We start from the raw sequence: 23,384 nt of genomic DNA, 5'->3' as shown, positions 1-23,384 counted from the left end.
CACAGACATTCACACACACACGGCTGACTCAGGAATTCTGGGAGTTGAAGTCCACGAGTCATAAAAGAGCCAGGGTTGCCTACCCCTGCTCTATACCAAGCAACTATTCTATTTACTGCACTACTACTGCAGAACTATCGATGGAGGTGGTTTAGAAGATTAGGACCATGGTAACCTAATCACTCATTTGAGGTAAACCTCCGCCTCTGCAAAGTAATCAATGTGAGATATAAATAATATGGTAATATTGTCCATTCCTACCATCCAAAAACAGTGGCTAGCTCACATTGTTGATGGGACAATCTGGCAATCTGAAGAAGCCCTTAGAGCAAAATCAATCCTCTATCATACATTGCTAAAACAAATGAAATCCAAGTGGTCTCTTTTTGTTTGTTTGTTTGTTTGTTTGTTTGTTTGTTTTAGAAAAGCACTTTCATTGTAAAAGCTCCTTGGCCCTAGTCACCTCCAGCTTGGACTACTGTATAAAGCACTCTACATGGGGGTACGATCTGTCAGGGACCTTCCCTGCCTTGGTGCTTGCCTTATTCTCTCCACCCACCCCCCACCCCCAAGTTAGGCTAGCTCCATCCCTGTTAATGTTTAGGAAGAGCCTTGAGACCAGTTTATGCAGTGGTGGGATTCAAATAAGTGAACAACTGGTTCTCTGTGTGATGCCGCTTCCAGAAGTCCATTCTGGGCCTGGGCAACGAAAACCTAACTACCGGTTCTGCCAAAGTGGTGTGAACTGGCTGAATCCCACCACTGAGTTTATGTCATCTGTCTTGCGGGGGTCACAGACAACCAGCAATATTTTAAGGTTTTACTATGCATAATATGTGATTGCTATACTTTTCTCTGCCTTCAGACATAAAATACCCCTACCTAAGCAATACAGTAGAAATTTTCTTTGAAAGTTATTTATATGCTGCGTTCAAACTCTTCCTGTTTAGGTTGATATGCAGTGACTGCTTAAGAAAATAGTTTCACATAACATATAATTCCTAAGATAATACTTTCACATTTTAATTATTCTTTAACTTTTGCAAATTATATTTTTATAATTATTGTTTTTATAATATATATATATTTAGATTGTGGTTTTTCTTTACTTGTTATTTGCTGCCCTAAGTCACTTCTGGTGAGATGGGCAGTTATCTTTGTTAACAAAAACAAACAAACTGCTTTCTGTCTTTCTTATGTGTTTGATCTGTAGTTCATACATAGTTTTCTACAGTGCTTTTTTTGTAAAAGAAAAAGGTGCCGGAACTCACACATGTCATACAATCCGCCTTGCCTACCCTACAAGGTTCCATCCAAAAAAGGTGCCGGAACTCCATTCTGGGCATTCTATGAGGAAAAAAGCCCTGGTTTTCTATAGCTCACATCATGGAAAGCTTTGTCAGCTGTTTCTTTCTTTCAATCAAACTTATATTAAAACCTGAGGAATAATTTGTAGCCCACAATTACATAATTCCTAATAGTATTTTCAGCACAAATGTCATATACCTGGAGGGGGGAAAATGAAAGATAGTTTCAAGAGTATATTAGTGGCTAACATTCACAGTTCTACATTTGGGGAACCAGTACACTAGAGGCATTAGACAACTACAACATCAGGTGAATCTGTTGGGGGTTTCAATGACAGATGACCGACATCTTCACCAATCTACTTCTGGGAAGTCTACCTAATGTATATGAAGATTTAAGCAAAGGATTAAACAGCAGTAGCAACATCTTTCTATTTATTAACCTAAGCTTTATTTTTGCCATAGGGCATACTTGTCAAGAGGATATAAATGAATGTGAAGCAAATGCTTGTTTTCCTGATGTCTCTTGCACAAATACCATGGGGTCTTTTGAATGTGGCAGCTGCCCTGTTGGGATGAAAGGTGATGGTAGAAATTGCAAGTGTGAGTATTTTGTTATTGATCCTACAATAATTAAGGAGACAATCGTAATGGGCTCAACCTAAAAATAAATTTTATGAGCCAAAATAGTATAATACATGGTTGCTCAAGGTTGACTCAGCCTTCCATCCTTCCGAGGTAGGTAAAATGAGGACCCAGATTGTTGGGGGCAATTAAGCTGACTTTGTAATAATGCCCATTGGGGTAAGCAGGCATATACATAGAATGAAGGCTACTGCTAAGCTTGTAAGCCGCCCTGAGTCTTCGGAGAAGGGCGGGATATAAATGGAATTAAAATAAAAAAAATGGGCAATTTGGAAATAAATCTCCATTTGGTTATCAATGACAAGACACTCACAGATACAGAACTTTGATTATACACATTCGAAAACTACATTACATTACTTTCCGACATAATCACCATTCAAATTGAGGCACTTGTCATAAAGGCTTACAAAGTTTGAAATTTCTTAGTAGTAGTCACTCGGAGCCAAAACTGGGCTTTGGGGTGTGTGTGTGATCAAAATAATGCAGGCGAGCATTATCGTGAACCAACATCATACCCAAAGTCAGCATGCCCCGATGCTTGTTATGGATGGCTCGTTTGAGTTTTCATAATGTTTTGCAATAGACATCTGAACTGATGGTTGAACCACATTCCATGAACTTCACAAGCAGTACTCCTTTAGCATCTTCACATTTAGTGGGATTTTCTATGGCACCACTTCTGATGTGGCATTGATTCACAGTATTGCTAACCTGCACACTGCTAAATGCACCCAAGAACTTTTGAAGCAGTTCAGATTTGGCACTGAGCGACTACTACTAAGGAATTTCAAACCTTGTAAGACATTATGACAAGTGTTTCAATTTGAATGGCGATTATGTCGAAAAGTAATGTAATGTTGTAGTTTTCTAATGTGTATAATAAACGTTCTGTATCTGCGAGTGTCTGTCATTGATAACCAAATGGAGGTTTATTTCCAAATTGCCCTCGTATTTGTGTCTTTGTGCATATATATATCTGGATTACCTCTGATATATTTAAATGCATCTAGAAAAAGAGGGGGAGGTTTTTTTAATTAAAATTTGCTGAATAAGAAATTTGCATAATATAATTTGAACTGAATTGAAAATAAGATAAATGCTGGACTGGCATTAATTGAAGCATATTCTGAATGTGCAGGTGTGTTCATTTGTCTTATTTGCCCAGGATATTCTACTGCAGAAATGAAGTAGATAATATGGCATGATAACCACACACTTTGCCCAAAATGTGTTTTGTTTATGAAACATATTTTTTATGTTTGTAGCATGAAAACTATAGTGCTGCTATCCTGATAAGTTGTCTAAGCAATAGAGATTTTTCAGTATGTTGTATTCTATATCAAGTAACACTATCCACTTTTCTACAATATGATTATGCATACAAAGAACATTTAATGCTTTCACTGAGGGGCATGAGAAAATGTAGACATAGCACATAAGTAGCAATTTACTGAATCTAACATTCATTTGCATTCTCCTCCAGTCATCCTGTTCCTGAGATGGGAACTGACAGAAAGGCTAAGACCTAGTCTCTATGTAGAAGTCTGTTAGTAGAACATTGGTGTAGCCCAGTACTATTTAGCTGGTTAACTTAAACTTGGGTAATGATGCCATGACATTATCCTTCCCACATTCTTTTATTAAAATCTATTTCTGAATGTATCGTCTAAGTTTTCTTCTAGAGTCTTTCAAAGTCTTTCCAAACTTTAAACGTGATTGTTTTACATTATCCTTGTTTTTAATTGTTGCTTCTCTTAAATGCAAGTTTATTATTTCTTCAGTAAATCAATAAAAGTTGTTAAACAACTTTGTGAGTCGAACAGCACTTTTTAGATTAACCCCATCCTTAAGGAAAGAAATGCCCAGAGAATCCCAAGCTGGTGTTACAGAGGAAGTTCAATAAATCGTTTGCTTCATTATGCATAAAATAATTTATGAATGCTCCTGAGGATGTAACCACCTGATTCCCTGTTTTTTTCTGTTCATGTATACCTGACTATTAACCTTCAGTGTGGAAAACAATTAAATGAACTATCCAAGAGCATTTCTGCTCCTGCTCTTCTTCTTTTTGTTCATTATACAAACAACGGGTTATGTATGGAGACAAAAAATGATGGCTTAGAGCTGAAAAATTGTAGAAAACATGAACAGTCTGTTGTTATATCGATTCAGTCTTCCTTTGGTTTACAGTTTTACCTTACAGAAACTATTTTCTAGACTCTTTGCCTTGTTTCAGGACATTTGTGGTTGCCTTGAAGTGTTTTTGGTGCTCTTGTGTGAATTAATTCTGTTAAGCCTGACTGGAGAAAGGAAGATTCAATTAATGCTTAAGTAAAATCCTGCCCTTAACCAAAATGTGACTGTTTATTTGCACACTCTCAGGATTTTAAAATGCTTCATCTGATACAGCAGTTGTACACTACTCATTTAAATTACTTTAAAGTAGTAATGAAAGTGGTTATTGGTTGCAAAATTCTTTTTTTATAGCCAACGTTCAGTGACATTGGGGGGAAAAAAGAAAAGTTACTGCTCTGAAATATGATGTATGAGATCCATACCTGCTTCTATATGCCTGGCTTAAAGTTGGGAAAAGATCCTCTTACGCTTAATCAACCAATCAACTCATTTTGATTTAAACCACAGTTTGTCCCTTTATGCAAACTATATAGCAGGCTAGAAAGTCATGAAGCTACAGGAAAAGTAGAAAGGTTCCCAATCCAATTCTATGCTCTATCTGACATATCCAATGCTATATTGTCATTTTTTTCACTAAGAAGCTAAAAAAACCGTGTTGTCCTTGTTTGTTAAGTTGGAGCTAGGGAATGTAGAATTTATGGGCTGAGGAATTACTGTCCACCAGACCTGTCATATCTGGTTTTTGAAGAGACTCTTTTTTAAAACAAAAGATATTAAAAGAAAGTTGCCAAACTGCAAAGCAAAGCACCAGTAACATCATATTTATTTACCGGAAAGTCTTAAGAAGTCTTTACCAAGGCTCTGTTAAGATTCTAGACAGCATCTAAAAGACTAACCTGCCTTTAGTGATTCACCATGTCCATGAATAGTAGCTGTGTTGTTCATTAGCAAATTCCCATGATAACTCTGGAGCTACCATAAAGTCTCAAAATTCCAAATGTGCTCCAAAAATTAACATACCCCTGTACTTGGTGGTGCCAGTCTTAAAGAAAGATAATTAACTTTTCATCAGTCAAGGATTGCAGAATATGAATGCAACACAACACTGAAATATATACACTTCAGTAGCTAAGGGTTCCAAAGCAGTGATATTAGAAGAGAATGTGGAGTTGTGCTCTGTTGCTAAAAAATAGAAAATAGGCATTGGGCTATAAAATCAATATTTCCCACCCAAGAATTTGATTTGATTTAGCACAGTAGCATCAGAATTACATGTCTTTGTTCATCAGATTGTAGTGCTTTTTCTGCTATGGTTGGTACTTCATTCTGATCTGAAATTTCCTGAGGATGGGATTAATCTAAAAACTGCTATTCAACTCATAACGTTGTATAACAACTTGCATGATTTACTGATGAAATAACATGCACATCATGCCAGAATGGGGAAAAATATTGAAATTCTTTTGCCTATGTAAGATATATTATGTAAACTATATACAGTGAATCTCCTCCTCTATCTATAATTTACCCAGGGTTCTTGAAAACTTTTACTAATTCAAGTATAGTGCATGACCAGGACTGACAGTTTCTTCCATTTGACTTAAAATATTCGCACATACCTTTCCAATAAAGCTAGCCAGTGGTTAATTGCTTTGAAACATAGCTCCAAGTGGAATATTCATTCTGTAACTTGCTGGAGGAAATTAATATTTTAAATGGTCTCCGATGGACAATTTAGTTGATTTACTTCTTTGAGCACTTTAAGTAATAGTGCCCAACGTACTCTTCTTGAGCCAGCTGCTGCCCGGAGTTGGTGTGGTATAGTTTGGCAATCATCCATAGGTAGGCAGATGGAGTCAAGCCAGCATGATTTTTTTTTTTAGAATTGGTCAACTGAATTCTCGTTGCTCCAGATGTACACATGCCACTATTTTATAAGCCATTTGAATTGTCTGCCTCTACTTCTGGATCCTCCACTATATGTGGATATTAAATGAGATCCTGTTCTAATGAAATCCCAGATGCTAACTCATTCAATCTCTTTGTCTTGGGGCATAACTAACCTGAAGGGTAATGTGATATGATGTTAGCATTCACCACCATCAACAATCACAGCAAAACCAAATGCGGTGCCTTTTTCACCTCCATTCTCTATCATTGCAGCTGAAGACTTTGCTGACAGAGTAGAAGCCTTCATTACTAATAATCATAATATCAGAGGTGAATGGAAAACAAGTGAAAGTAAACAGCTTGAGAAAGGCCAAGAAGCAAGGACTTTGTCGGCAATTAAGTATGTTAATACCAGCAAGGTCCATGGTAAGTATAGTCTAATTAGATGGGTGTCAAAGAGTTCTGCTTCAAGCCATCAGCTCTTATGTGAAACGATTCTTCTAAGCAGCCACTGCATATCAGCTTAAACAGAGAGAGTTTGAATATGGCACAAAAATAAAGAAACTTTGTACTTTGGAGATTAGATGGATAGAGCTTATGTTGGAGAGTAGACAATTAGTTGTGACCATGGTTCCTAAAGAGTTCTTCAAGAAGATGCAATGTTGATGCTGTGCAATGAGCAGATTCCTGCCTCGCTCAGTTCCACTTGGCATTGTGCCCATCTTGTTAGATTGATTATATCTACTAACTAAAGAAATATAAACTATTTAGTATAGAACTCAATTAGGAAAAAGAAATTGCACTAGATTCCCATTGTCAGTGGTTGGAGTATTTGCCTTAGTCTTTGCTTTGGAGTCATAGGGCATGCCTCTCCTTTCTTCTTTGGAGTCATAAATAGCACTCTTGTAGGTTAAACAAAGTGCAGTATCTAGTTTCCAACTATGAACAATAGAAAATATTTAGAAAATCTTCCAGCAGAACAACATCATTTTCCCATTCTTATTTCCCAGAAAGTAGTCTGTTTGAAATCAGTTGTATGTGAGATCATGTACATCTTACACTGGCTGGCTTTGCACATTGCAGTAAGCAAAAATGCAACTTACTTGCTTTTTTATTGTATGAACCCAGTAATTAAGTTTGTAAGCTATTTTATGGTTTAAGATGATCTATGAATCCGGTCAGTTGTGGGCGTATTCATAATTGAACACAGTGTACGAACCGAGTAATTATCTGCATATAATAAAGCCCCAATGAATTCTTCTTTTTTGTAAATTAGCCACTGAAATGGGAAAAGAGGGAAAATAAATAGCATCTTATCCTGATAACATTTTTTTTCTCTGAATCACTAGCTGGATTCACACAATTACTAGGTCATGGTTTGGTTAACTTTAATTTAATTAATAAATCATATTTGGATAGTTTTGCATGACACTAAGCCATAGCCTTAATTTATACATCATAAAGTCAGGGTACAAACAACAGATAAACTAAAAGGCAAACAAATTATACTACGGGTTAATGCATTGTATGCCCCTCTGGGTGATTCCACAGCAACACTTTACGGTAAAAGCAGAGTGAGCAAGTTTAAAGGAGAAAGCATCAGGCAAGAAGGAGTTGAGTTAGCATGACTTACTCTACTCTTTCTTCTCTATTGCAAAACAACTCTTCCAGTAGATGCCTCACAAAGGAGAGGAAGCCTCTGGGACTTCATTATATAATCCTGCAGAGAAATATGTAGTTTGCCCCCTGACTAATGAAATTTCTCCACCTAGGAGGTGTTCCTAGCAGTGAAGAAAAGTCAACTTCATCCCTGATAAATGCCACACACTTTTGAATTCTAAACTTTACACCATCTAATTAGAGGGCTAATAAATCTTGCCTTAATGAGAAACAGCTGGTTTGATATGTGGTGCCTTTAGGGTTTTCTTATGCAATTTGAGGACATCTAGTATTAATTATGTTTTGAAAGAATAAAAGGATTAGCCAGGGTTGATATTTGCTCCCTGTTTTATTTTTAAATTATTTTTTTATAATTAATAGTTTAATATTAGGAATGGTTTTGGATATTCCTTCAGGTCATGCAGGAGTTCTACCATCTCTTACTAACTGTGCTAATAGACCTTGTTTTCCTGGAGTATTGTGTATTGACCGCAAACCTCCAAAGACTGGATACTTCTGTGGCCGATGTCCAGTAGGTCTAAATGGGAATGGACGAATCTGCACAAAGGCTTCTAGATCAGGTACCTTTCTTTCACTTGGAGTATCAGAGCTGTAGAACTAAACTAGATAATTAATTTGTCAATATATTTTAATACAACATCATAATCATTTTATTATATCAGGAAAAAGATAAGAAACTATTCATACTTCATCAACTGTTTTGTTTATAGCCCAGTACTACCTACCTATCTCTAGAGTAACAATGATAGTAGAAGCACAAGGAATGACAAAACTACATATCAGGATTAAAATAATTGAATAATTAAAATAATTCATACCTTGGCTCTCCAGAAACCAGATCTTTGTAGTTCTTTGAAAAGATAGTGTGGGAGCCATATGGATTTTGGGGAGCAGAATATTCCACCAGGATGGGATCAGTGACTGCTTTTAAGTTAGAAAAGACAATTGTTTTTCTGTTTTAAGCCCTGTAGAAATACAGTGACTGTTATTTTATATGGTATGTAGGTCCCAAATTAGAAGGGTTCAAAAACTGCTACATCAGTATTGAAACAACTTGGTATTTGAAAACAATTCCATTTTGTTCAAGGAATACAGTCTCAAACTGAAGAAAATGAGTTGTAGAATTTAAGGGAAAACCTCTAGGGCAGGGGTGTCAAACTGCCAGCCTGCAGGCCGGTTGCATCATATGGAGGCCGCGCCCACCCCAGCTCCAGCAATGCAAAAAAAGTTGTGATATGTCACGACATGTCATGTGATGTGGCAAGTTTGACACCTGTGTTCTAGGGCATTGAGACCAAACTCTCACTTGATGCAAAATTAAAAGGCGACAACATTCACAAATTCACAGTTCCTACCTCTCATGTAACTAATTCAATTATTGAATTCTTATTTACTATCCAAATGTTTCTCCTACTGTTCAGCTGAAATCTATCCTTCTGTAACAAATTCAGAGAAACATCTGGCTTTCAAATGTTACTAAATTCTCAATCACCATAGGTAAAGTTGTTCAGCAATATCTGAGATGCTACAGATGCTCTACTCCTGCCTAAAGATATTCGATCTAGTCCTTCTAGATGAAACAACAAGCATATTGTTTGTATTTGATGGATCTTTACTATTATTTCTCATCCTAGTAATGATGCTTTTGTGTCCTTATTTGTGGAATATAAACCCACAGAATGAAAATCATAGCACAGTGCAAGCTTTGAGAATGAACTTGAACTTCTCCCAATCTTATGCAAGGGGAAAAAATCTGTTTTTTCTAAAGCACCTCATTCTTTTTCAGTTTTCTGGAGAGTCTGAAGAAATATATGGCTGCTTTAGCAGTCACATTAAATATAATGAGTTGAACAACTAGATCTCTTTTAAGCTTATGCAGACACCTGGAAAAAGGTCTGCTTTAATGAATTGCAAAGAAGTGCAGGGCCAATGCAAGTTCTAAAGCTGTTCCTCCAAATCATTTTCAAAGCATGCAGAATGCTGGAACACAATACACCTCTAGTTAACTTTTCCTAAAGCATTTTGAATTGAAACCTGCGCAGAAATACTCCATGCAAAATTGCAAATGTGGAGTAACTCATTTCTTTAAAAGCCAAGGAAAAACTCACTGCTTTTGCCATTATCAAACTTCCTTTCTACTTGCTTATACTTCTTCAGGCTATAACTTTACCAATGTCACCCATCCATAAGTGAAGAATGGCAGAGAGCAACTTGTAATTAAAGCACTCAACCTCTCAGTAGTATGTTACATAAAGCCTGCCTTTAGGAGTTTCCAAACATCAAATCTTCTACTGATCTTTGAATGTGGAGAATGAATAGAATGCCGAAGAGAAGTCTTCCAATAATTGTAGACTGGAGGAATCAAAATGAGTGAACTGAAAGACGGAGCCAAACAATTTTGTTTTCCCAGCTTTATTTTTTTTAATCTTTCTTCCCAGTTCTTGAAAGATAGACAGAATTTAGTCACCTTTCCTGTCAAGTTATGCCTAAAACAACTTCATCAAAGAACCCTTAATTTATTTACTGAGAATTCAGGGGAAGGATTTATATAATTACTCAAGTTAGATTCCCTTCTTTCATTTCTTGCTATACAGTTTAATTATTTTGGAAAGGCAACACTCGCTCCTGCTGCTTCAGCGTGCATCAAGATTAATGTCATTTTGCCATATTAATTAAACTCTTGACAAAATGGAAAGTTAGGGCTTCAAAAAAACTGAGACTCAGTGATTCTGTCAATGTTTCCTGGGGAATTTTTATTTTTATTTTTTTGCTCAGAGATAAGATTATGACTCATACATACAGCTAATAAAACAAATCATTCAGATGGACACTCTTCTATAATGTATGCTTTTCCCCCTAGAAATAGAAACATTTATCTATTTAAGCAGGGGGGAAAATTCCATGAAGTCATTCCTCTTGTTATCATATAGTATATGGAGTAAAGCTGCAAAGGACAGAAAAATTGTCACTAGCAGACATAAATACAATCATTTGGAACTGCAATTTGCATTTCTTCATTCTCCATGATGGAGTGAATGCAGATTTATGTATTGTATGAATATTTATATCTTCCTTCTAGTGCTTATATACCATTCAGAACAGCTTACCATATTTAACATCAATTATAAAATGCATTCTAGAAATTGATAAAGCATCCCAGTTCATCTCAGGGTCAAGGGGTGAGGGGAATGCATATTGTGGTGTCATTGTGATTTATACCAGATGCCTGTGTCTCCTCTATCTTACCTGGTTTATATCTCTGTTGATACTTTCAAGCAGTGTTTCAAAATCTGAACAAGGTTTTTTGTTTGTTTGTTTTTGGGTCGGGGAAGTAAAAGAGAAATAGTCTTCCATGCTACATATGAAGATTAATGGGAATGCATCCTTAATCCCTGATATTTTATATAGATAAAAATAGAGTGTAAAACAAATGCTCACAAGGTGCAATAAACAAAAAGCCAAGGCATCAAACATCTTTCTCAAACTGATTCGAAGGGACAGTTTGAATCACTGTAATTTAGCATCCCCAGATCTGTCCTACACAAGTAGTCCTAAATAATGCCATATTTGATGTTATCAAATGCTACTCATAAATCAGTGCACCAACAAGAACATATTCTTTCTTATGTAGTTCTTCATAAAAATCAGCAAAAAGGGCAACCAGGGATGTTTCAGAACATAAACGGGGTCTGAAGCCATATTGCATACAGAGTCTGTATACTCTATGGGGTTCTTGGCGCTCTCTGACCTTGGTGGTGTTCTTCAGACGTTTCATTACCAAACTAGGTAACATCATCAGTGCTAGAAGGGAGCAGGGTTTGCTTACTTTTTATATAATAATGGCTTACCCTGTCAAGGTCGGTGGGAGTATTTTTTGGTGGTTCCTTGATTAGGCTGTTATTTACTGTTAGCTTGCTTGTCTGAGTTGATGGTTCCTTGATTGGGGTAGTGTTTGCTTCTTGATTGTTGGTCTAGTATTGATCTGTTTAATCTATCATCTGTTTTGTCCCAAGTAGGTGAAACTGAAATAGCACTGCATTCACTAAATCATAATTTGGGCTAAGTTCCATTATTTAAACAATTACCTTGCTCTTTACATACCTAAACGAAACCTCCTCTGACTGATTTAGTCAGCCATGTAGGGCAAGGAAGAAGAATATAAATCATAAGCATCCCCGTTTGTTATATGCATCTTTTTCTTTTTAAAACTCTCATAATAGGGCTTCATTTCCAGCCTGCTTGACACATGATGTGCACTTTTGCTGGGAGACTGGGAGCGATTGGTCATGGGGAAAACCAGGCAGAGATTGCCCTTCCACAAACCTGATTTAAAAATATCATTTCTTTTTCAAGCTCTGAACACATTTTTAAGTGTCTATAGAGATTCTGAGGGACGCGGTGGCTCAGTGGGTTAAGACACTGAGCTTGTCGATCAGAAGGTCGGCAGTTTGGCAGGTTGAATCCCGAGTGCCGCATAACAGAGTGAGCGCCTGTTACTCATCCCAGCTTCTGCCCACCTAGCAGTTCAAAAGCACATAAAAACACAAGTAGAAAAATAGGGACCACTATGGTGGGAAGAAGGGACGTGGTGGCTCAGTGGGTTAGGACGCTGAGCTTGTCAATCAGAAGGTCGGCAGTTTGGCGGGTCGAATCCCGAGTGCCGCATAACAGAGTGAGCGCCTGTTACTCGTCCCAGCTTCTGACAACCTAGCAGTTTGAAAGCACATAAAAATGCAAGTAGAAAAATAGGGACCACTACGGTGGGAAGGTAGCAGCGTTCTGTGCGCCTTTGGTGTCTAGTCATGCCGGCCACATGACTATGGAGACGTCCTCGGACAAGCGCTGGCTCTTGGGCTTTGAAACGGAGATGAGCACTGGCCCCTAGAGTTGGAAATGACTAGCACGCGTGTGCGGGGGAATCTTTACCTTTACCTTTACCTTTTTATGGTGGGAAGGTAACAGCGTTCTGTGTGCCCTTGGCATCTAGTCATGCCAGCCACATGACCACGGAGATGTCCTCGGACAAGCGCTGGCTCTTCGCCTTTGAAACGGAGATGAGCATCGGCCCCTAGAGTTTGAAATGACTAGCACGCATGTGCGGGGGAACCTTTACCTTTACCTATAGAGATTCTCAGTCATTTGGCTCATGGTTGTCCCAAAGGTGCTTTTTCCAAAAGGCAGCTGGACTTCCTTGGATTTTTTCTTTCTTTGAAAATGTTTCACTTCTCAGCCAAGAAGTGTCTTTGGTTCTATTCAGTTCTATAACGTTTTCAAAGAACAACCAAGAAAGTCCAGTTGTCTTTGGGAAAAAGCACCTTTGGGACATTTCCTGAGTGTAGTTTCTTCAGTGAAATCTAGAATTAGCACCCAGCATCCCTGCTCAGAAGCTCAGACCCAGCAAACACATTGCCATCAGCCTCCAGTCACCTACAGCATTGCTGCTGGTACCTGGTGTCTCTGGAGTGCTATAAATGCATTCCAGCTACCAGGAGGTCATCTGGAAGCCTTAGAAGTCAGAGCAGATCAAGTGGTCATCAAGCTGTAGTTTCCATCCCATGGTGGGCGCTAGCTATTGGAGGACTGAAAATATAGGACTTGTCTGGGTTTATTTAGTAAGAGCCAAACTGTCACCTGTCCCATTTGCACTGCTGCTAGGAAATTAGTCTGGGATGAGAGATTAACTCTTGGCATATACTACCGGCTTTCTCTGCTCATCACTTTCAGGAACATTTTCCCCCCCTCTCCCCGCTGCCCAAGTGAGACAGCACAGAACAAATCGACCTAGAGCTCTCACTCAAAGCACAAATGACCAGGCTCACGTTATCCTATTTTAGACACATTATGCAACGACCTAGCTCTCTGGAGAAGTCTATAAAGCTGGGAAAGATGAATGGAAACAGAAGGGATGACTAGCAGCAAGGTGGGTGGACAAAATTACAGTAGCAAATACTGTAGATATTAACTAGCCGTTGTTATCTGAACCTATATTCCCAGTGTTACCTGACTCTGGGGTGCTACTGTGAACAAGGCTTTGAGGCACATAGCTGTGAATTACGTTTGGTTTCAGGTTTTAACATGCAACTATTTCCAGAGAATGATCTAAACTAATGCTGGAGATAACAGTATTGTTTAGGTATGCAAGCAGCAATAAAGCTATAGATTGGGTATCCTGGGATATTTTTCCTAGTTTGTTTTCAAGTGTGTAGAAAAGAGGGGAGGTGAAGATAGTTAATTACGATATTCTTTGTATCAGTGATTGTGGCTAGAGTGGTCCTCATTTCTTCATGTGATTCAAAATTTACCATAGGTCATTGGTGAGGGGGACATATCATTTGGCTTATATGTGCAACTCCAAATTTCAACTTTATAAGAAAAATGCACAAACACAACGAGAAAATGCATCTACTTGTTGTGATTTTTCCTCTCTGAAATTAGAATAAATCTAAAAAAAACCTGTCTTGCTATCTTTTAAAACCAGGAGAATCTGAGTGCTTTATTACATACTTAAAGGCACTTCTGTGAAAAAAAGGAAGAAAGAAAGAAAGAAAGAAAGAAAGAAAGAAAGAAAGAAAGAAAGAAAGAAAGAAGGAGAAGGAAGGAAAGAAGGAAGGAAGGAAGGAAGGAAGGAAGGAAGGAAGGAAGGAAGGAAGGAAGGAAGGAAGGAAGGAAGGAAGGAAGGAAGGAAGGAAGGAAGGAAGGAAGGAAGGATGTGGTGGTGATAGAAATAATAGTTTTTCTATCTAAAATGCAAAATTCCAAATCCACTTCTATCTATAAGTAATAATTCTATCTGGAAAAAATTACCACAAATCATCCTCACTTTCAGGTTAAATTTAATTTATCCCACTTAAAATTAATTTATCTCTGCCTAGGCAACAGCTACTAAAATTCAGATACTTAAAAAAAAAGAAAGGAAAAAAAGCTAGATAAGTTTTTTTTACAGAGTATTCAGTGACCCAGATATAAAACCCAAAGGTAGATAAGATGGGAAGAATATTTTAGATAATGGAAAAGATAAATTATTTCTGACCTAGCTGATTCATACAGTCCATCAATATAGAATTCATTATGCTCTTCAGATCCAGATGATATATTAGCCAGCAAAGTAGCTCAGCGACACAAGACCTGTGATTTCCAAGCTATAAAATCAGGAGGAAAAGGCCAATTTGAACAGGCCTTGAATAATATTTATATTCAGTTGTAACATCTGCAGCACATTGTACCCTTTCCTAATAACTTTGTTGGTTATTAGGTGAGATAGTATGTAAAGAAAATAGCAAGCATATCAGCTTTATGTGATCACATTGTTATACCATTTTGTATTTTTTAAACAGCAGCCCATAAATGTGATGAGTTCTGTGTTTTCTTTACAACAATAACTTAAAGGATTCTATCCAATATTACAGTTGTGAACAGGGACCCTTAATGGCACACAAAATAACCAGATTTTAGACCAGGATGGTATTTATGGAAGGCTAAACTGAATATGATATCAGGAAATCTGGTTATCTGAAATCACTCCTCGTTTTTCTTTGATTATTCTTTGGTTATATGGATCCCAGATCCTTTAAATAGGCACAACTTATCTATACTTGCCTGGCATTAATCTTGTACAGCCAACCATCCATTTCTTTTATTTCCATTCCAACATAAAGAAGAAAAAAGATTAAAATACAGTAGATTGCTCACATGCTTTATTATTTAAGGCCATTGTTATAGTTCATCCACGGAGTTGTCTCATCTCCATGAATGAAGATGGAACACAACAAGTTGTAAACCAAATAAGTGCACAGTGTCTCAGAGATGGGGAAATCATTTGCAGTTCTGCATATAGTTAGGAATATTACTAATAGCACTTCTGGAACCTCCTGAAATTTATACCTATATCAAATTTGCTTTCATTTTTGCCTGGTATAAATCATTTTGATATAAAAAAATACAACTGGAATACATATTTTACCTACCTACCAGATCTCCAGGATTTATTTATAAATAAACAAACTAATTCAACAAAGGACTCAAAGCAAAAGCATTAAAAACAAAATCTTACTAACCCAGACTATTCTCCGATCATGACTCATATGTCTTGCAAAGTAATTACTTTTCTAAAGCTTTCGTAAACAGTGGAAAGTTAGGGTCATTCCTAACCTTGGGAAAGGCAGAGCATTCGAAGGGCAGAGGATAGGGACCCTCTCCTCGATCACATGGGGTGGGTAGAAAAAAATGATCCCTGACTCAGTTGAATGCCAGTAAATAAGGTTTTTAAGGGGGTAACAAACACTTTGAACTGGATCTGGAAGCAAACTGAAAGCCAGTGTAATGGCCACAACTTGAATCTGTTAGTTCCAGTTGTCAGGCCCTCTTTTACACCATCTTCAAAGACAGCCCATGCTTAGTACAATGTAATTACTATTACATTACTTATTCCTGCCAGGAAAACTCAGACCAGAGAGTTTTCAGAACTGATAGCGGGTGAAGTGAAAGGAAAGGGAACTAAAGATTAGGACAATCTGACCTAGCTGAATGTGTATTGTAGAAACTCTCACACACAAAAACAATATAAAATAGATAAAACTGATAACCTAAGATTATGAGAGAAAGTAACTGAAAGTATGCAAGATTGCTTTAAGAAAATCTGAGTGGAATCCATGTTTGCTAATAGGATAATAGAAATCATTATTACTTTTGAAGTAATCACAATTTAGAATACTGATAGTCTTTGACTTGCAACCACAATTGAGCCCAAAATTTCTGTGGCTAAGTGAAACATTTGTTAAGTGAGTTTTGCCCCATTTTATGCCCTTTGTTAAGTGAACCACTGCAACTGGTAAGTTAGTAACTTGATTGTTAAGCGGATCTGGTTTCCCCATTGACTTTGCTTGTCACAGTAGGTCACAAAAAGTGATCACATGACCCCGGGACATTGCAACCATCATAAACACCAGTCAGTTGCCGAGCATCTGAATTTCGATCACATGACTGAGGGGATGCGGCAATGGTTGTAAGTGTGAAAAAGGCTCATAACTTACTTTTAAGACTATCTGCATTTCTCATCCAAATTAAGTGAAACTCAAGCTATTGGCAATGTATTTCATTTACCTTTCATTCTTTTTTATTGGAAGAACTGCAATGGTGTTCTTTTGGGAGAAAAAAAAACCTGATGGGATTTCTTCCACAATCTGTTCTTCTGTATCTTTGTTTGCCTATGTCAGAGAGAAAGACTGAATGTCTTTGAGTGTAGCTCATCTGTATGTGTCAGTATCACACTGTTTTTAGCCAGGAGGAAGAATCTGACAGTGCAGGAGACATAAGATAAGAATGGCATTTTATTAATTTCTCTGTTTTGTGTGAGCATTTGAAAGGGAGCCTGTGAAAAATTCTTTAGTCAAATATAATGTCACCATTATATTGGCTAGGTGAACAACCAGTCCAATGCAGCATGTCTGAAAAAGACTATTCAGGCTTTATTTCCCTCTTGGGATTATAGTTATATGGAATTACAGTAAAATTATGTGTCCTGGCACCGGGGTCATCCTTCACTGGCACTGCTTTTTGTGCTATCTGTAAAGGGGGAGTATATTGAATTCATACAAACCTGAATCCCATTTTCATATCTAAACATGCTAGTCTTGGTTGTGATTTGAGTTTGATTTTTGCATTTCCTCTGCAACCTTTAGTAGAAGGAAATGATTTAAATTTTATGAACAAAAGATACAATTAGAAACTTTACTATATTGGTATTCTTCCCTCTTTTTCTTTCTAGTGTCTCCAACCTACCTGGCTAATGTACAGGTTAATTTAATTAAGCTTAAAATGAAAATAACTTTGATGGATTGTTCCTTCCTTAAAAAGCACCATGGGTAGTTTCTTAATGAACAGATAATGGAATATTATATACCTTTTTTGTTTAATGTAGCATGTACATGTCTATCAATAAAATAAAAGATTTATTCCCTGCATTTTTTTAATGCAGCTCATCTCATATTCAGTATTTTATAGATTTATTCTAAGTGAATGCATTTATTACAGATGTGCCCACTAATACTGTTCAGTATAGTTGTGCATTAATACAAACTTATAAAGATTTTTTTAATCTTTGTAGAAATCTATACACTGACTTTCATCCATAAAAATAACAAGGTTAGAAAAAGATAAATATTATATAATTTCTATAAAAGTTAAAATAACAAGTGTAAACATTAAACAAACCAGTAAAAATATATTAAAATATGAATGCCTAGGTCAAAAGGAATGCTATGATTTGATAGCAAAGAAAAAGCATGATCTGCAATCAGTCGTTCATGGAAGGGCACAATTGAGATGAGAGCTCAGAAGTCCTCTAATCTGTAAATCTATAACTATAGATCTCACTAAAAAATAAAGGATTGGCAAGTTGATCTAAGAAGAAACAAATTGTTTAGAGATTTAAAATTAAATCAGTGCCTTGAATTAACCTTGAGAATGAAAAGTTAGCTTTAAAAAAAATTTTTTTAAAGGAACTTGTATAAGTTTGCTGCACCAAAGTTTAATTGCAAGTGAAAGGCCTGAAATGTAAGCCAAAAGAAACAAACTAATATCTTGATTGTCCCCAAAGTACTTTTTCAAAAGGCAATAGATACCTATTGAAAAAGCACTTTTGGGATGACCACAACCTGGATGACCAAGAATCTCTATAGACTTTTAGTCTCTTAATTGTTGTGGATGCAAAGGAAAATAGGAATCAATTACTTTCCAGCAAAACCGACATAATGAAAGAAGTTTGAGGAAAAATTGAGCAACATTCTCAATGAATGTGATCAGGGGGTGGTGGTCCTCTATTAGGTGACTTAAATGGGTGGGAAAAACAAGAAGAGAGAGTAACAGAAAAAATTGTTGGACAATTTGGAGACCCAAGAATATATGAGAATGGTGATTGTTTAGCTTCTTTATATGTTTTGTATGTAGTGTTGGTAGCCACTTGCTTAAGATGGGTGGGCATTCCAGGTGTGATGGAATGTGCACCTGGAGGAGCAGAGTGGGAGACTTCTGGCTCAGATTAAGAGACTGCACAGTCTCCAGCTGGATGGGGAAGAGGTTCAGGGTATCACCACCCTAGAATTTCTCAGGATAGATCTAGTAAATCTTAGAAGGTTATAGCTTTAGTTTGGCAAGATTCTTTCCATTAGATGTAAACAAGTAAAAGATTGAACTCAGTTGGATTTTGCTGTGTCGTCTCTGGGTTTGAGCCTGGCAGAATGTATGGTTTAAGCATTAGTATATTCATGTGAGCTCATAAAAATAACTTTAATTGAAAAGTATGATTGATGTCAAAGATTATGAGAATTATGGGAATGTACTGGCAGGAATGTTAGCCCTAAATATCTGAAAGATAGGAGAAGACCTAGTAGCCCATCCCAGTTCAGAAAATAATTTAAAATAATTCTATTTTATTGAATTCTCAAATAAATGAAGGATGAAAGTTCCTATCAAGATTTGGTGATTTGTCCCTAATTCTTACTTTAAAACATCTTATTGAAAATATTAATTCTTGCTTCTTTGATCATATCGTGTTGTGAGGAGTTTAATGACTACTTTGATTACTTGTGATGAATGATTGAATTAGTGAAAAATACAAGGATGATGAAATGTTCTGAAAGTGGGATATGCCATCTTTTGGTAGTGCCAAAAAGAGATCTTGGGAAGACATTAATATAGCAGAAGAGGAAGAGAAAATGCTACATGAAAAAGTATTAGAAGATAGATTAATCTCCCAACAGAGTGAACAAGAAGTGATAAGAAAAGAGAATTTCAAAGCTTCTGGGAACAAGATATATAGATAGATAGATAGATAGATAGATAGATAGATAGATAGATAGATAGATAGATAGATAGATAGATAGATAGATAGATAGATATACCAATTTCTGTGGAGTTATAGAAACAGGGTATAGACAAGAATGTTTGACATAATGATGAAGTGAAAGATACTATGCATCAAGGAAAAATCATAATAGAGAATGATTGCTACAAAAATGGGAATGAGAGGAATATGTTGCACGATGTATACACAAGAGAAAGTAAATGGAACAAAGAACACTTAAGATTTAAAGAGGCAGAAAAAATACAAAGTTATTTAACACAAATAATAATTGTCTTTGAAATGAGTGAAAAAGGTTAGGTTTCCAGCAGCATGAATACAGTAACACTACAAAGAAGGGAAATTATTTGGGGTGAAACTAAACTGGGGGGAATATTGGAAGCTGTATTTTAAAGCTGTTTATATATATGATATCAATATAACAATGTGTAGAATTGAAAATAATGCATTAAATGTTATCACCCAAGACAAAATGATGCAAAAGAAATTACAAATGATGTGAAAATATTAATAAGATGGTAGGGTGTTGGGTTTAGATTGTACAACTACAAAAATGTTAAAGTATTTTATTTATTAAATTTGTTTGCCGACCATCTTTCTACAAGCTATGTTTCATTTATTGAGTGGCTGTGTAACTTGTATAACATATATATAAAAAAAATCCATTTGTGTCTTATTAAGAAAGAGTTCTTATAACAGTGAAAGCAAGAACTGCTGTACAGTAATACAATACTATCTATACATGTTGATTAGATCATTAGAAGACATCTGGTGACACACTGGTTAGATGGGAGTACTCTGCCAATAGCATGGAGTTCAATCCTGATGGGACTAGAGATTGACTTAACCTTCCATCTTTCTGAAGTCCATAAAATGAGAACCCAGATTGTTCGGGGCAATATGCTGACTCTGTAAACAGCTCATAAAGTTCTATAAAGCACTATGCACTGGTATATAAGTCTAAGTGCTATTGCTATTGCTATAATAAGATCTGAAAAGGGAAGAATTTTGACTAAAAGAATGAAAGAGAACTTTGATTGAAAGGCTTTTTATTTGTTCATTCAATTTCTATAGCTGCCCATCTCAGTCAATGACTCTAAGCAGCTTACAATTCAAAAAAAAAATACATTACAGTTAAAAATACTAAAAACATTTTGAAACAATAAAAACAATAAAAAAACTAAAAACATCCAGATTACATACACATGGGAGCAAGATATTTGGCCAGTCAGCAATACAGCTAGAAAATGGGGCCCTTAACACATGCAACATCCCAGGTCATGAACATAGCCAAGTGTTTAGTGCCTTATGAAAGGCTAACATGGTTTGGGGCCATTCTAATCTCCAAAGGGAGGATGTTCCATAGAGCAAGGGCCACTGCAGAAAAAGCTCATCTTTTTCTCCCCACCAGCTGAGACTCCTTGACTGATGAGATCTGCAGCATGTTCATTCTGCTTGATCTGGTTAGATTGATAGAGATTCTTGGAAAAAGGCAATCCCTCAGATAAAGCCATGTAGGGTTTTAAAGGTAACCACCAGCATCCTGAATTGTACCCAGAAATGCACCAATAAGCAATGCAGTTCACATAGAAGTGGTTATATGTGTGCCATGTTTCTGGCACAATTTACTGCCTGCACAGCCACACTCTGCACCACTAGAAGTTTTCAAATGGTCTTCAGAGTCAGCCTCATATACAGATGTGCTACAGTCATTTAACCTAGAGGTTAGTCAAGTCCTCCCAGAACAGGTATTGGTGCATCTGGCCCACAGTCGAAAGGTGTGCTGCCACCTGTTCTTTTAACAGAAACTACGAGTCCTGGGGGACCCACACACTGCACATCTGGGGCAGTGCAGCCCTACCCAGAATCAAAAATGGAAGAACCTTGTTTCTGGGGGGTCCAAATACCCACAGACATTCCACCTTGCTGGGGTTGAGTCAGAATTTGTTTCACCCCATCCAGTCCCCAACAGCCTCCAGACACTGGGATACGACATCCACAGCATCACTCAAAGGGCCTGTAGAGATATAAAGCTGGGTGTCATCTGCCAGTATGAAGTATGTCGATGGATAATAAATGAATGAATAGTGAATAATATTTGGAAAGTGAAGTATGGTTTATATTGACAGGAGTATGCAGACCAGAATTTTGCCCTTCAGCAGGTATGAATGTGAGAAAGAAATATTATTGTATGGTGGTTGCTTTTGAAACAGTAAATGAACTTTAATTATGTTTGCTGGAGATGTAATTAGATTGCAATTGAATTTTGAGTGCTAAATGCTTTAGAGTGTATTTGATGAAAATAAAGTATTTGGGAGAATAAATAAGATGCATAATGAACGATTAAAATTGAGCAAGGTGTAAGATGTTTAAAGCATTTGTAGATAAATTACAGAATATGAATGTTTATGGTGATATTAGAAATGTGTTTAGTCTAGACATGAATGGATGTGGAAAATGCATGACATGTATTTCAGAATGTAGACAATATTATGTTAGGAGCTTAGAATTTGTATGATTGGCAGTGAATGTTACTGTGATGCTAATATTACTATAAATTCTAAGTTCAATAATGTTCAAAGTACTATATGATGCAGAATGTAGTGCAGATCTGAAAACTAATGTACAGAAGACCATGTGCATTTCACGACCACTTCTATAGATTGTGGAAAGCAACCTAAACAAGCAGGTGAATTTTGCTGCGTAAAACCTGTAGAATGGTAGTGTGTGGCCTGTTCTAAGGAATAAATGTTGCTTGAAGGAAGCAAAAGTGGATGAGTATGAAAGCATATTTATTTCAACTTTCTTACATGCAAATAAAAGCTAGAAATATTGGAAGGCGAAAAAGCTAAGTCAAATGTGGTAGCACTGAGTTAGTGTACCAGAGGTCTCCAACCTTTCTCGTTTGGTGGACCGAAGAGAAAGTGAAGGGGAAGCATTTCACGTGCATGCGTGTGTGCACACAAACAAACGGGGCTGCAAGCACTTATGTTATAAAAGGGGCGGTGCTAGCGCCTGTGTGACACTCACTAGCACCACCCCATTTTCACCAAGCATTGCCCCATTTTTGCTGCACGGCACCCCGTTTGCATAGCAGCAGCAGCGCTAGCACAAGTGGAGGTGAGTGCATGCACACATGTGCATCGACTGGCCAGCCTGTTCCACAGCCCAGTGGTCAACACCTGGTAAGGGGGCTGTGGCCCACAGGTTGTAGACCCCTGGTGTAGATATATGTAATAATAATAATAATAATAATAATAATAATAATAATAATAATAATAATAATAATAATAAGAAGAAGAAGAAGAAGAAGAAGAAGAAGAAGAAGAAGAAGAAGAAGAAGAAGAAGAAGAAGAAGAAGAAGAAGAAGAAGAAGAAGAAGAAGAAGTAGTTGTAAGGGACCTCGGAGGTCATCTAGTCCAACCCCCTGCTAAGGCAGGAAACCCTATACCATTTCAGACAAATGGCTGTCCAGTCTCTTCTTAAAAACTTCCAGTGTTGGAGAATTCACCACTTCTGGAGGCAGGTTGTTCCACTGGTTAGTTGTTCTAACTGTCAGGAAGTTTCTCCTTAGTTCTAGGTTGCTTCTCTCCTTGACTAGTTTCCATCCATTGCTTCTTGTCCTGCTTTCAGGTGCTTTGGAGAATAGCTTGACTCCCTCTTCTTTGTAGCAGCCCCTGAGATATTGGAACACTGCTATCATGTCACCCCTCACCCTTCTCTTCATTAAACTACACATACCCAATTCCAGCAACCGTTCCCTATATGTTTTAGCCTCCAGTCCCCCAATCATCTTTGTTGCTCTTCTCTGTACTCTTTCTAGAGTCTCAACATCTTTTTTACATTGTGGTGACCAAAACTGGATG

At 37.0% G+C, this 23,384-nt stretch overlaps 1 protein-coding gene across 1 annotated transcript in view; it reads left to right on the top strand.

The window, feature by feature from the left end:
* The window catches only part of VWDE (von Willebrand factor D and EGF domains), a gene marked incomplete at its 5' end in the record, with an annotated part of 228,776 nt that overhangs the window by 105,860 nt on the left and 99,532 nt on the right, over positions 1-23,384 (top strand). The window contains 3 exons of the mRNA XM_081339263.1: positions 1,773-1,910; positions 6,255-6,407; positions 8,057-8,221. Of these exons, the coding sequence (XP_081195389.1) occupies positions 1,773-1,910; positions 6,255-6,407; positions 8,057-8,221 (456 nt within the window). The remainder of the gene's footprint in view (positions 1-1,772; positions 1,911-6,254; positions 6,408-8,056; positions 8,222-23,384) is intronic.

Source organism: Vipera berus (genome assembly GCF_964194415.1).
Source record: "Vipera berus genome assembly, chromosome: 1".
Taxonomy (NCBI): Eukaryota; Metazoa; Chordata; class Lepidosauria; order Squamata; family Viperidae; genus Vipera; species Vipera berus.
The sequence above is the reverse complement of the archived record's forward strand: the minus strand, read 5'-3'. Positions and strand labels throughout refer to the sequence as shown.